This window comes from Oryctolagus cuniculus, chromosome 3, assembly GCF_051225735.1.
Source record: "Oryctolagus cuniculus isolate XC-2025 breed Fujian yellow rabbit chromosome 3, ASM5122573v1, whole genome shotgun sequence".
Classification (NCBI taxonomy): Eukaryota; Metazoa; Chordata; class Mammalia; order Lagomorpha; family Leporidae; genus Oryctolagus; species Oryctolagus cuniculus.
Genome location: NC_142869.1, coordinates 73,993,259 through 74,009,249, shown reverse-complemented (window position 1 = coordinate 74,009,249; position 15,991 = coordinate 73,993,259). Strand labels below are relative to the sequence as shown.

General features: G+C 37.8%; 1 protein-coding gene across 3 annotated transcripts in view; it reads left to right on the top strand.

The window, feature by feature from the left end:
- The window catches only part of XIRP2 (xin actin binding repeat containing 2), a 78,157-nt gene that overhangs the window by 24,209 nt on the left and 37,957 nt on the right, over positions 1-15,991 (top strand). For 2 of the 3 annotated variants that reach the window (XM_017342905.4, XM_008258698.5), the window contains exons 2-3: positions 3,249-3,409; positions 8,963-9,100. In XM_017342905.4, the coding sequence (XP_017198394.3) occupies positions 3,353-3,409; positions 8,963-9,100 (195 nt within the window). In that variant the 5' untranslated portion in view covers positions 3,249-3,352. The remainder of the gene's footprint in view (positions 1-3,248; positions 3,410-8,962; positions 9,101-15,991) is intronic. The other variant, XM_008258699.5, reaches the window with a different exon arrangement.

Genomic DNA, 15,991 nt, shown 5'->3' with positions numbered 1-15,991 from the left:
TCTGGTGTAGAAGGTTAAGCCTCTGAGTGAGGTGCTGGCATCCCATATGGGCGCCAGTTTGAGTCCCGATTGCTCCACTTACGATCCATTTGAGGAGTGAAACAGCAGATGGAAGATCTCAACTCTCTTTCTCTCCTTCTCTCTCTGTAACTCTGACTTTCAAATAAAATAAATAAATCTTTTAAAAAATCATGCAAATCTTTTCCATAACAACTTCAGAGTTCTTATAAAACATATTCTATGGTATCTAATAGTTGCCATCATAACAGATTTTATTTTTACTGCTTTATTTTCTTTCAAAGTGACTATATATCATTTGTGTTTTATAAAACTTTTGTATTTCACTGAGAATTAATTATTGACTAGATCAGAAATTATTTTCATATATGCAAATAAATGAAAGCTTTCTATATTTAAAGTGTGATGGATCCTAAGCTCAGCCATACCATTAACTCTAGAGCTGTCAGATAATCCACTGAAGATCTCTGGATTTTTGTTTACTCATCTGCACAGTGAATTACCTCTAAACCCCAGAGACAAGAGACTTCTATCAAAATGATTTTGCAGTATTAATATTTATAAGGCTTTCTTACAAAAAGAGTCATCTGAACATCATTTTTCCTTGCCTCTTTTTCACAGAGCACTTCAGCCATATAGCTTGTTTTGCCTCTGTTTTACACATTTACCTCTTTCATCATTCCATATTTTTCCACAGGAATTGTATGTCAACAGGCCTCTTTGTTCTTCTATGTATTGTTTCTCTTTAAAAGTATACTTAATCTCATTTTCACTACTTTCCCTTCCAAATTACATTCAAATATTTCCAAATAGAACATTATGAGGTGAGACACTTCATGTTCCTGTTTCTTTCACACACATCACTAAGGGAGGAACCATTTTGCCAACCACAGATATTTATCCCAGGTGTTTTCAGCACCCAGATAAAAGTATATAGGTTTACTGCATTATAGTAGACTGAAGATTACAGTAGTCTCACTTTTAAGACAGAAAAAATGATAGATGTTGTCTTAGAAATTTAAGAAACCACATAGATATTGCCTGTGAGCTCAAGGCAATTTTTCTACTCCAAGATGCTACCTGAATATGCAATTATTGATGCAAGGGGGAATAATGAAAGAGAGAGAGAGAGAGAGAGAGAGAGAGAATGTGTGTGTGTGTGTGTGTGTGTGTATTTTCCTGATCTGCCTACAATGCTAGGATGCAATGGAGTCTGAATATTTTAATACCCAGGGGAAAAATTTTCTTAACCAGTAACCTTGGGCATGTTCGAATAGAATGAAAAGTGATAAAAACTGAACATTGAAAAGTAAACACTGCTTTAAATTTTAGCAAAAATAAATAAATTGACTTCCTATTAAGAGTAATAAAAGAATGACAACTTTAATGAATAAGACACAAAATAAAATTTGTATTTTAATGTGGAAAATCTTTAGGGGGCATGTTCAATAAAATTGATTAGTTCATTCACAACAAAATAAAACAGTACAGTTGAATACGAACTAATTTCAGCTGTGTAGACAGGTAATCCACAGGGAAAATAAAGATGTCTTTTTTTCAATGTGAGAAAAACTTTTAATGTTTTTTGGGGCATATCTTTTTTATCAGGATGTACTGGGGGAATTTTCTTTTAAAAGATTTGAAGTTTTGGATGACAGGTGAATTTCAAAGATAACTGATATTTTTGCTGCACAGTCATAGCATTCATATAATACAACATCTAATTCCTTTAGATTGTGTATTTTTGATGGCATGTTGAATTAAATAGGTTTGCAATTTTAATTAAATATATGAAAATGTTTATTTGAATGGGAAGTCTCCTTGGAAAATCAAATACTCAGGGAGGGAGTAAAAATGCCAATGACTTTTCATTTTTTCTGGGCCACAGAAGTTTTTCTCAACTGCTGTTGAGTACATAAGCCTTAAATACCCTAACGGGAAAAGCATATAATTCAACAACATGGTTGAATATGGGGCTGAGGGCTGAGGAAGGAGGGACGGGGAACAGAGAGGGGAGGCAATGATTTGGATGTTACCTGGGGTTGTCTGGACCTTGGTCCATGGTTATTAAATCAAACCAAACTAGATAATAAAGTACACCAAAGATCCCGAACCTGTGAGCCCCAGAAACCACCAACCCTTAGCGTCAAAGGCAGAAGGGACACAAGTGAGTGATGAATGGACTTAAAAAGCACACACACACACACACACACACACACCCCTATAGTGTACACTGTCTCAGAGCTCTTGAATTTGTTTTGTAATCAAACTTATCTAAGAAAGAATAATAGAACATGGAGCACAGTGATAACATACAAAAGAACAATTTACAAACTAATTTTGTGGTCACTTGCAGCATATGTTAAATAACCACAGAGTCCTTATGTTCCTTTCACAAAAGGAAATGCTTAGACATCTTTTATGTCTTCGTATGCCTACAAGGAGTTGGTTAGATTAGGGTAAACTAGATGATCTCTGAGATATTTCTGTTTCTGTTCCTGTGATCATGAATCAGTCTTTTGCTGTTTTCAGACAGATAATTCATACTACCTTGAATTTTTATCAGGTTGATGGCTTTAAAAGGGAAAATGGATGATTGAAAAAGCTGTTTCTAATGATATTATTATTCCTTTCTCGTGTAATACTGTGAATAAAAGAAAAAAATCCTGTTTGTAATTCTCACAGCACTCACATATTTCAGCTTGATGTATATCTTCTTGAAGGTTGAGGGGTGCAGAGAGAAGTCAAGAGCGATTTTGAGTTTTATAAAAGATTTAGTTAAACCAGGTTCAAATCTGCCATTTATTGTGTGAAGCTGGGAATGTTTTCTTAATGTCCATGCATCTCTGTTTTCTTACATTGAAATTTCAGCCAATAACAACACTTACCTCATAAAGTTGTTAGACAAGTAAATGCCTTTATAGCATTTGAGGAATTCTAAATATTAACATTATATATCTATTAATAAACACAAGCAATTCACTATGATAATTGCAGGAGTAGGAGGGAGACAATCTTTCTTGATGTTCACACAGCATATGTTCCTACATAGGAATTTGTACCTTCACTTGAAGACTTAAAAAAAGAGGATGATTGTGAAACACTGACAGTGTGAAATGTTGTAGTCTGTTTAATGAGACCAGGCAGTTTAAACATCTTCACTGTTCACCAGGTACTGCTGTTTTCTTTTCAAGTCTTGACATATTTGAACATACCACATTTGTTTCCAGTGACTGTTGGCCCTAATAAGACCGCGAGTGGACTTGCAGAAGAGAGTGCTGCCGAGAGCGAGGGCGTGTCAGATCCGCACCAGGCCATCTCCCTGAGAGAGCGGATGGCGAGGTACCAGGCAGCTGTTTCCAGGGGGGACTGCCGCAGTTTCTCTGCCAACGTAAGCTGCTCCTTGTGCTTGTGCATTAGGCAGTGTGCCTGCTGTCTGCCCAAACTCCCTTCTAACAATGCGAGAGGGGGATAATGGTGAAAGAACACAAAAATCGTGATTCAGATTTGCACATCTCAGTGTAAGCTTCAGCTGCGATTCATGGACTTGAAGACCATGGTCACCCCTCTATGAGCTTCAGTTTCCTTAACTGGAAAATGGAACTACTCACCTACCACATAGGGCCTTGTTGAGGAATCAAAGAGATAATTTATGTGTACACCGTATGGCACTGTGTAGATGTGTTATTATTGATATTATCATTATCACTTAACCTATAGCTATTCTCAGGAAGACCGGGAATTAATTTCAAATTTTAATAATGTGGGTTTGCGTATTGCCCCTCCTTGGTCTCATGTATGGTTCATTTAAAATCACTGGCAGTGTAATTTCTTTTGCTTTTCTCTGTATGCACTAAATCCATTAGGAGAAGCTTAATCAACATAGAAATGAGAGAGATTAGCAATGTAGGCACTCTGCTAAACCAATTATGATTGCAGGAGACTGCATAATTTTCTAAGACCACCGATTTTTAGGGCCAGCCCATAATAAAGTCGTATTCAAAAGGATTTATTTTGTATTCTGTGGCCTTCAGCTTAATGGAACATAAGAATATTCTTTTATAATTATAATCTCAAAATTAGTCATGTTGTCAGGTGTGTGTGTGAGGGGAGGAGGAAAAAGAGGGGATTAGCCAAAATGGTGGTATTTAAAATAGCTACTTTTAACATCCTTCTTTACAAATTATTTAGAGACAAGGCTAACTGCCAAACTCATTAACAATACTGAAATCCAAGATGACATTTTTTTACATAGTCATTGAAATACACATTAGACACAGCGCAGATTTGAAATGAATGTACAGAAGGAACATAAGCTAAATCACTTCCAAAATAAATAGTAGCACTACAATACCTCCTGCCAGTCTTCTTAGATAGCACCCCCTGCTGGATCATTCAGAAACTTCATCTTGGTGTTCTGTATTGGAGAAGTGATTTCTGGGAAAACAGCTAATTTAAAACTGCCTCTTTAGTAAACATATTTCACTTTGGAAGACTCAGGGCCCTCTAAGAGCTAGGAGAATATACAAAAATTGACATCAGAGCATGATTTGTACTTATAATATGCTAAAAATGTTAAATTTGAGCATATAGAAAATAGGAAAATTATTATCTAATACAAAAATCAAAAAATTTAATGTTAACCTGAAAACAATAAACATATATGGAATTTAATTATGCTTAATTTCCTGCCCATTTTTACAGACAAAACAACTAAAGGAAAGTTACTTTTGGGAGATTGTATGGTTAGGTAGTGAGGAAGTCTTTCCAGAATCCTAATTTCTTGACTGCACTACTCTGTTTTTTAAAGATTTATTTATTTATTTGAAAAGCAGAGTTACAGAGAGAGAGAGAGAGAGAGAAAATTCCACCTGCTCCTCAAATGGCTGCAACAACCAGAGCTGGACCAGGGTGAAGCCAGGAGCCTGGAGCATCTTCTGGGTCTCCCATGTGGTTCAGGGGCCCAAGCACTTGGGCCATCTTCCACTACTTTCCCAGGCATGTTAGCAGGGAGCCAGATTGAAATCAGAGCAGCCAGGATCTGAACCAACATCCTTATGGGATGCTGGCGCAGCAAGCAATGACTTAACCTGCTGCACCACGGTGCCGGTCCTGACTCCAGTACTCTTTTATACCAGATTTTCTTCCTCCTCTCACACAGAAAGTATTTTTCGGTCTCCAAAGTAACATACTACTTTATTTTTCCCTAAACAAATATAAAACAGAATAGCACACATATCATTCAGAGGAATCCTGCTAAATATGTAAGGCAAAGCAAAATAATTGCCTTGTTTGGTCATATCAAATGTTATGTAGTTCTTCCCACCCCACCATACAAAAAAGGCTTGAACTCTGTCTACATAATTACCCCGAATATTTTTTTTTTAAGATTTATTTATTTATTTGAAAATCAGAGTTACAGAGAGAGGTAGAGTCAGAGAAAGAGAGTCTTCCATCCGCTGGTTCACTCCCCAGATGGCCGTAACAGCCGGAGCTGTGCTGATCCAAAGCCAGGAGCCAGGAGCCAGGAGCTTCTTCCAGGTCTCCCACATGGGTGCAGGAGCCCAAGGACTTGGATCCTCCTCCACTGCCCTCCCAGGCCATAGCAGAGAGCTGGATGGGAAGTGAAGCAGCCAGGACTAGAACTGGCACCCACATGGGATGCCAGCGCTTCAGGCCAGGGAGTCAACCCGCTGTGCCACAGCACCGGTCCCCTACCCCAAATATTTTAAGTGCAAAAATCTGGAGTCAAGATTTGGACCCAAGCTGAAGTCACTATATTTTCCATCACATTTAGAAAACTAGCCATGAGCAGTTTCTCTTTGTCTTAGGACCAGTTGGATGGCATTTAGTTGGGCTTAAATGAAAGTCATTCTTGTGAAAAAAAGCAGAGATCTGCAGAAGCCCCTAAAGACAGGGGGAAGTAACATTTTGCTGAGTGATTAGTTTTAATGCCAGATTCTGTGCTATGCAATTTTATTTCTTTTATCTTTTTTAACACTCACAATATATCTAAATGTATTACAATGTCCAGTTTATAAAAAAGGAAACAGTCTCAGAAATTCTAGCCCAAGATTTCAATTGTCCAAAATGGGATTGGAATCACTGTCCAATTTCCCAAATTATGTTATTTCTATAATGCCCTATAACCCATGGACAGTTCTTAATAAAGAAAATTGATGACCATATAATATATTTACCTAGATTTAAGTATTAGGTATTTAAATTAGCTTACTATTATCAGTATATACTTTAGATAACAAATCTTATTTCTAAGGCAAAGAAATAGAAGAAATGCAGAGTAATAATAGTAGACTTTCACAGGTTCAGCCCAAAGCAATGTTATCTATGTGGTCATTTATGATAACATGGATTGGTTGGGATATTTGGAACATGGGATAAACAAGGCGAAGCCACAGAAGTGATACCCAGTTGGGCATGGAAGCATTTTCCACAGACTTGAGCAAGTCCTACAACCTCTCATTCTCTGCAAGCTGAACTAAACACAGGAATCTTACCACCACTATACCACACTTTCGAGGATTCATCTCACTTGGGTGAGGGAGCAGCTGCACTAATAGTAGTGTTAGTACAATTATAAAAATAATAGACTGTATGCATTTTTGCATGTCTGACATGGCTGATTCAAGGATTGGAAAGGATTGGGTATATATGGCTTTTAATCCATTTGGTAGATGAGAGGGGTCCTGTCCAGTATAGGAACTGGTATATCTGTGAAAACACACTTAGTATTGGAATAACCAATCATTAACATAGTTAATGAGGCTTACTAGATTAATTAGCACATGATTAGGGCATTGTTCATAGGATCTTAATGATAGTTCTTTTTTAAAAATATTCATTTATTTACTTGGAAATCAGAATTACAGAGAGAGAGAAGGAGAGGCAGAGAGAGAGAGATGTCTTCCATCCACTGGCTTACTCCCCAATTGGTGCCGATCCGAAGCCAGGAGCCAGGAGCTTCTTCCAGGTCTCCCACACAGGTGCAGGGGCCCAAGGACTTGGGCCATCTTCCACTACTTTCCTAGGCCACAGCAGAGAGCTGGATCGGAAGTGGAGCAGCCGGGACTCAAACCAGTGCCCATATGGGATGCTGGGACTGTCAGTGGCGGCTTTACCTGCTCTGCCACAGTGCCGGTTCCAGTGATAATTCTTTAATTTCTACTTTTAATACTGACATCAACTAAATGGTCTATCCAGGAAGGCCATTTATATAAATTCAAAAAATGAAAATAATAAAAGAAATACTGTGTTAATTCGTCCTTCCCTTTCTCTACCTAAAATTTCAAAATGGATGCCATTCTTTCTCATGATCTTAACATGTATCAAATAGCAGTAATTATTATTTACATTTAAAGTTGCCTGCAGAATTTAGGAGAATGTCTACTTAATACATAGAAATGTACAGCATGAGTTCTTCACATAGAGCCAATGTGCATATTCTAAAACACTGGATAGTTCATAGAAGTGGGGAAGAATTACCTGTGAAAGGAACCACTTGAGTATTTCCTAATAATGCAAATAATTCTGAGAATAGTTCAGTCTCTAATACTCTAGTAAGGGAAAACCCAAAGCTCAAAATAGTCATTGTATTTTTAGTATCTGTTACAGAAATTACATATTTTACTTATGATTCCAGGACCTCAGAAGTCCACAAACTATTGTATGAGAAACTCAGCTTCTGGGCCTGCAGTCAGTTTCAAAGTTTTTAGGTTTCCAGGGTTACAAGAGGACAAGCGCAGACCTCAGGAGATCTGCTCTGATTTGAAGTGTCCTTGAGCCTTCTCCCAGTTGCAGGCAAACATGGAAGCTTCCAGGAGAAGGAGGGGTGAGGGGTTGGCATGAGGCCTGATAGCATGAGAGTCTTCCAAATTGGGCTTGGATGCGTGCTGAACTCTGGAGTATGTTGAGTCATCAAAACCAAAGCCATGGAGCTAAGCCACTTCTTTGCTTCCAGAAGGTCCTTAAAACTGACAGGAGCCCTCTGTGTGTAAGATTCAGGTTGCTTTCATCGATGTATATTGAAGCCATTTGCTCATCTGTATAATAAGATGAGACTAGGCCACCCTCCCAATATTAAGACCCTCCCAACCCCGATTCCAACGTGCTAGTACTCAGGATTATTGAAGCCCTGGAATAATGTAGTTGCTGTTTTTGCACCTGTTCTTTGAGGCTAGTGATGAAGTCAGACAGGTGTGACTTCAAATTCCAGTGCCTACAATATGTCCAAGCTAAAAAACTTAACCAGCTGCCTCAATTCCCTAAGATTTCACTTCCTTATTTGAAAAACTAAGAGGTACCTATATCTCACAGACTACTGAAAGAATCTATATAGAAAGGTATCTATATCTCACACTAACTGAAATAATATTTACAAATGAGTATATACTAAATCATATAGTACTGTACTTTAACTATACACTATTGCTACTGATATTGATATCTTTGTGTAAGGGATATTCTGAGGCCTCTTTTTTGTTCATCCTTAATGAATTCAAAATTTAGAATGAGACAAAATTATTTTAATAGTTATTCTTGATAATATGTTGCCTATGTAGATGTTTGATGATGACATTATTGTGAGTTAAAATTGAATCCATTATTCTAATATCCAATATTCAGTGAGTTATTAGAGAAATACATTCTAATAGGTCTAATCTGAAGACATAAAAAAATTATCTGAGATAAGGAAAATGACCTCAATATTTTGAAGAGTCTTCTGATTTTTTATTAAAAGACAAATAAATGAGGAAACAATATGGAGAGGCTGTTTTTATTAAGGTTTTCAGTAAAGGGCTACTAAAATATGCATGCTGATACCTTTTTAATGTACTTGCTCATCAATAATTGGTAACTATTCAAAAATAGCTCCCATCCTGCACAGAATTAAACCTGAATTTTCCTTTTTCTTAAACTTTCCTAGATGATGGAGGAATCAGAAATGTGCAGAGTGCCTGGCGGTTTGGCCAAGGTGAAGAAACAATTTGAGAAAGACGAAATGACTTCTTCCTGTAATACCTTTTCTCAGTACCAATACCAACACCAGAACAGATCTGAGCAGGTAAAGGATTCACTGGTGAAGGATAAAACAGGTGTGGCCGAAAAGCTCTCATTTCAGTGCCTGTGTAGAATCTCCCTTCATTTATTTTTACCTCTCATTAACAAGAAGTGTAATTTTTAAATGTTTTAGAAAATGAACTTTAGAGCACATCAATATATTGATTTACTTGCTTGGAGCATTTTGCCACATTTCTAGAAAACCATACTAGAATATCTTCCTCCCGGCTTCTAATGTGTCAGCCATGAATGAAAATTAAATACCCTAGGTTAGTCATCAGTAAGTGGAAAGGTTGAGAGTAATTTATTTTAAACCGTCACTTCTAGGTTATAATTCATGATAAACTACCTGCTGGTTGTCTGCATAGATTAAATTTGAGGCATTATTCTGCTGTTTATTGTATAGAGTTTTCTGTTTTCTTAAAACCATCAGAAATTGAGTAGTAGAACCCAGATGCTACATAAAACCATGTAATGTAACTTTTAAATGTAATCTTATATAAATATTTTCACCATTTCATTACTTCATTATCATATATCATCACATATTTGCATGGGGTATAATGACTTTTGAATGTGAGAGTCTATATAATAGAACTCATCATACTCAATTTGGAACTTTGAAAAATAGTAATTTTCCCATAAACAGCTGGAATTAGGCCCCTGTTGGTTCTGAGGAGCGAAGTAATGGGTATTTCTGAAATTTTGTAGTGGGGAATAAAAGTGGGTAGGTTTTACTTTCATGAATCCACAAGATACATAGAGTTGTCTATATTTAAAAAAAAAAACAAAGCACTTGACTGTTACTTGTGGCAAGGGAGAGGGAAGTATATCAGGTAGAGTGACTGAAATTTAATATGTGAGCTCATTTGATTTCTTGTTCTGGCTTATTTGGAAAAGCAAAAAATGTACAATATAGGTAATTCCATAAATTTAGAGCAAAATTTCTTTCTAATGTTGCCAAAGGAACATAATATAAATAAGAAATTAAGATGAAGATACGTGTGACCCAGTACCTAGCAGATGCCACATAGGAGGCTTTGAGTGAATCAAGCATAGATATGTGTGCTTACCCAAAATTTATCAGTGATATAAAATAGAAACATTTTTAATAAACTGAATAGCAGATTCTACATAGAGGTATCAGTAGTGTAATTATAGACCCTTGCCTATGCAGAACAGTGTGATTGAGTGTAGGACTGTGGAACTTGCAGATATGAGTTTATACCATCTCTGCCACTTGCCTGCCAAGCGACAAACCCAGGACCACCTTTGTGGGTGTGTGATCTTTCCAGCAAATAGTACAAGGACCCATGCTTGCAAGAGCACTGTACCCAGTTCAATGCTCTGCTGTCTATACTATGAAATTCTTAGTAACTTTTGCACAGTAACTAAGGGGACAGATATTAGAGCTGGATACATTGGGCCCAAGTCCCTACTCTTTCACTTATTAGCTTGGTAACATAAGATAAGATCCTTCTCTACCTTGGTTTCCTCAATCATAAGTCAAGGTAATAATAATTTCACTTCATGGGCTTTCTTATACAAATAAATGTGTTAGTATTTATAAAATGCCTACAAGGATTTCTGGGCCATTGTAAGAACTACACAAGTGTTAGTTTCTTTAAAAAAGTATCACCTCAGGGCCAGTGCTGCAGCATAGTGTGTTAAGCCTCTGCCTGTGGTGCCAGCATCCCATGCGGGCACCAGTTTGAGTCCCAGCTGCCCCACTTCCCATCCAGCTCCATGCTAGTGCTCTTGGGAAAGCAGCAGAAGATGGCCCAAGTACTTGGGTCCCTGCACCTACATGAGAGACCTGGAAGAAGTTTCTGGCACCTGGCTTCAGCCTGACCCAGCCCTGGCTGTTGCAGCCATTTAGGGAGTGAACCAGCAGATGGAAGACCTCCCTCTCTCTCTCTGTAACTTGGCCTTTCAAATAAATTAAAGTAAATGTTTAAAAACAAAAAAGTATCACCTCAAACAGATTTCTTCTTTGAAACACTGAGCCTTATTTCCTCTGTGTGGGCTCATTCTCACCAGGGTTTTCCCCAGAGGTTAGTAAGAGGGATGCATATTAAAGGGTGGAAACACTTTTCCCATAAGTCCTAGGAAGACACCCTTTAGCAGTGAATTGGCTCTGCAAGGAACACTTATAAACTCATTGCTAAATTGACTGCTATAACCAGAGGATGATGATGGGCTTAGACCTCTGTGTCCTGTTTATCTAACTGGATGTTCTCAGCATGTGGTTATCAGTGAAGAATACACACTGCGTAAAAACAAAGCCAAATGCAAATATATATCCACTGAAAGCTCATTGAAAATGTTCTTTATTATAAGATATTGTGCCTGCTTTGTGAGTGTGTGATACTAACCCATGTGAAGGCATTAAAAGAAAGTACACGCTGCAAGTGTGAATGACGTAGGGCTCAGGAACTGTAGTTACCTCCCTGGATTTCAGTTTCATTAGGTTTAAACATGATAACACTACAGGATAATTCCATGCGGAAAGAATAAACCTATGTCATAATGCAATGCAATGTAAGAATAATACAAAGGCAATCAGTTAGAATAAACTTGTAAACACCATTTTATAGAATGCCAGCTTTATGTGGAAGTCTGTGAGAAAATGAAAGAAAAAACTCACTTGTGCCTTTAAAATGATTTCAATTTATAATCCTTATTGTAAGTTGGAGATAAATGTCAAATTTGGTTAAAAAGGCGAAAATGTAGAAAAACTGCATGTTAGATATTCACTTAAACTTCAAAAGCTATCTAAATGCATTAAAGAATTGCTTCATTTATCAGCAGAGATTGAGGACAAGCTGTTTCCTAGTGAAGACAGGTAGTTAATTCTGTTCTTACCTAAGATGTTTTCGACTCTGATAGTGTTTTCAATCTCTCTGTATGTGGAAGGTGCTTGATGTTTTATCTCTCTGCTAGGTATGCCCGTGACCAGAAAATGTTTATTCTGTTGGCACGTAACAATTAATGTTAATTTGGAAATCAAGTCTAGACTTGCCATGCCTATTAGCCTGTGGGGTATCCTTATGAGCATTAAAAAAAGAACCACACTGGAAAAAGAGCGACACTGGATCCTCATGAGAGAGGAGGAGATAGCAGGACCAGGTCTCCTTTTTAAAAGAACAGGTTAGGGGATCTTTTCGTAGGTTGCCTTGATGGTTACCACTAACCGTTTTTACTATGACCCACTTAGATTCTGCATTTCCAAACAGCCATTACTGTTTCCAACAGATACGAGGAAAACCTAACTCTCTTGAAAGGATCATAAGCCATGCAGCTTTGTTTCATGCTGTTCTTTAAGTTGGAAATATCCAATCTGCTTTTTGTTTTATTTTGTTCTAGGATTGAGTTGTCAGTGTTCTGTGCCAGTGAAAAGTCAGGAGCTTGAGGCTCGGACGACTGGGGCAGAAAGGACTCCTCGAAGGGGGTGGGTTCTATTCACTCACCACACAGACTGCATTTGGGGAAAATATTCTGAAAAAATCCTCCCTTTCAGCCATAAAAGGGGGGTCCTCAAATATGCTGGAGCAGACTATAGGAGAAATGTGTTTTGGGTGTGAAGCTGCCATTGTCTCTCTCTCTCCCTCTCTCTCTCTCTCCCTTTCTCTCTCTCTCTCTAGTTCATTTGCTCATTCTATGATTTCTGGGGGTTTTTATAAAGGCTTATTTATTTATTTATTTAAAAGAGTGACAGAGAGATGCAGAGATGAGGGAGAGATAAGAGAGGGAGAGAAAGACATCTTTCACCCACTTGTTTACTTCCCAAATGCCCATAGCTGCCAGTGCTGGGTCAGACCAAAGGCAGGAGCCAGCAGCTCCATACTCGAGTGGATGGCAGGAACCCAAGTATTGGCCTTCATTTGCTGCTTTCCCAGGCACATTAGCAGGAAGCTGGGCGGAAGTCAGAACTCAAGCCAGCACTCTGATATCAGATGTGGGCATCCCAAGCAACCGCTTAATCTACTGTGCCACAACTCTTGGCCCTGGTTTCTGACTTTTTTGAAGGACTTTCTTCTGTTTTTTTCTTTAGTGCTTCATTAAGGTTTAACTTGAATATCATAAAATTCACCCATTTGATGAATACAATCCCCTGACTTTTTTGTGTATTTACAGAGTTGTGGAGTATCACTATAATCTTATTTTTAAATATTCTCATCCCCTAAAACACTGTATCTCAAAAAAAGTCTGGAACTTTGTACTATATTCTTGCACTCAAGGGTTGACTTTCATTTTTACATGGCTTTTGTCTCAGTTTCTTTTTCTGTGTTTTTGCAAGGCCGAGGAACTCTATGTATTAATTGTGAAGCCCTGGAAGCCTTTTCTTTTCTGGAATTGCTTTGTTTTTTCTTTCTGTTAGGTGGCTTCAATACAAAAGAGCAGATAGAGCTCCAAATTTTTGGAAATAATCAGCGCAATCCAGTGTGTAGGGATTGTTTTCATGTGAGGTCGCTGCACTGAGTCATGTCAACAAAGGCACCCTGAGCCTCTCACACTGCCTCCAGCCCTGATGTGCAGGGGAACAGCATGTGCCTTTCCACACACCTCTGACGCCACCAAAATCTGAACGTAAACATCGGTACTCTGTAAGATTGTGTGGATGTGGAACAATCTCCAGGCAATTTTAGATCAATAGAAAACATTTCTGACAACTTGTGACAGATGTAATCTGACATCTGTGTGTTTTAAACCCTATAAAGGTGGCCTATAATTATTTTCTAGCCAACCAAATGTATTTTAATCAGCTAAATGTCTATATTGCAAAGCATTTCTCATATAAGTGCTTTAAAAATACCTTTAGCTTCTTCCTGCACACATAATTTCTCAGGGTAATAGATTGTTATTAAAAGTCCAAGTCTAACCTAGATCTCTGTCAATGCACAAGCCTATCACTGAGGGCATCTCTTGCATTATCTTTTAACTATATGTGCTACTTTAAAATGACTATTTTGCCTTAAAGTAGTCCCACATGAAATGAGGCAATCTGGAATAACAGTTAGGTCTGCAACCTCCAACATCAGACAGCCTGGGTTATAATACTGAGTCAGCCAACTAAATTCTTCTATAAAATGAGAACAAAGAATAGGGTCATTTTAAGAATAAAGAGATGATCCTTGTAAAATTCTTGGTGTATTCCTAGTGTATATTATGTGGTCAGTGAACACAAGCTATTATAAGTGGTACTATCACTACAGCCAAAATAGGACATGACCAAATCATAAACACTATTGAATTGAAACACTATTGAATATGTGTAAAAAGACAGAAGGACTACCTTGTCTTGTAAGCTTTCTTTTCAATTATTTAGCCCTGAGAGGCTATCATTCCTTAGGAGCTCTGTAGGTGATGAAAGATTATCTTAAAATGAGAATACCACTATAAGCTCAGGTTGTTCTGGAGTAGTGAGTAACACTATTTCTTATTTTGAAAATTAGTATAGCAGGTGTTCTTTTGAGGAAAAAAATCTTAACCCTGACTCTAAGAAATGGCAAGATGAGCTGGCCCTCTAAGAGCACCAAGCAGAGAGATATGTTGAAAACCTAATTGTGCGGGGCCATTGCACTGCCAGGATGCCTCTGGGAATCCAAGTGTAGTTATAAAGTGAGAGCAGATGAAGAACGTAGCATTTATCTTTTTTAACTTTTGTTTAAAGAATATAAATTTCCAAAGTACAGCTTATGGATTACAATGGCTTCCCCCCCCATAACGTCCCTCCCACCCACAACCCTCCCCTTTCCCACTCCCTCCCCCCCCCTCCATTCACATCAAGATTCATTTTCTATTCTCTTTATATACGGAAGATCAATTTAGTATATATTAAGTAAAGATTTCAACAATTTGCACCCACACAGAAACACAAAGTGAAAAATACTGTTTGAGTACTAGTTACAGCATTAAATCACAATGTACAGCACATTAAGGACAGAGATCCTACATGAGGAGTAAGTGCACAGTGACTCCTGTTGTTGACTTAACAAATTGACACTCTTGTTTATGGCCTCGGTAATCACCCTAGGCTCTTGTCATGAGCTGCCAAGGCTATGGAAGCCCCCTGAGTTCACCGACTCTGATCATATTTAGACAAAGTCATAGTCAAAGTGGAAGTTCTCTCCTCCCTTCAGAGAAAGGTACCTCCTTCTTTGATGACCTGTTCTTTCCACTGGGATCTCACTCACAGAGAACTTTCATTTAGGTCATTTTTTTGTTTTTTTGCCAGAGTGTCTTGGCTTTCCATGCCTGAAATACTCTCATGGGCTTTTCAGCCGAATCCGAAGTTGCATTTGTTTTTGAAGAATGCATTATTCATAACATTATAACAAGATGTACTGTGAGGAAAATAATAAAGTTAATATATAAATTAAATCAGTATAATAGAAAAGACTATACTGCTTGCATAAGAAAGAAAATGAGAAAGAGTTGAGAATGTTTTTTTTTCCATTTCTGTAAGTATGAGTGTAGTGTATTGATGTTTCTGTACATGTCTGAGGTGATGTAGAGAGAAAAAGAGAAGAACTTGTAAGGGGAAGAACCTACCTCATGACATTTTATGGTTTGTGCAGTTGGAACAATAAACAAAAATATATTTCTATAATTGTCTTAAAATATAGCTAGAGTTCGTTTCACTCACAATGCTATTATGTACAAAACTAAAGAATGAGGGCCTCTACTTGACAGAGAGCCATGTCTTTCCATTTGATTCAGCCGAGGGAATCATCCCGGCCTTTCACCAGATAGGTTGGAGCAGACACTCAAACCTGCCACACACTGAGTGAGGCTCCCAGTGTGGCCTCAAAAGAAATGGCACAAACCTTATCCCCATACAGCACATAAATAAGATCCATAGGCAAACTATATGTAACAGTCTTTTGCTGTT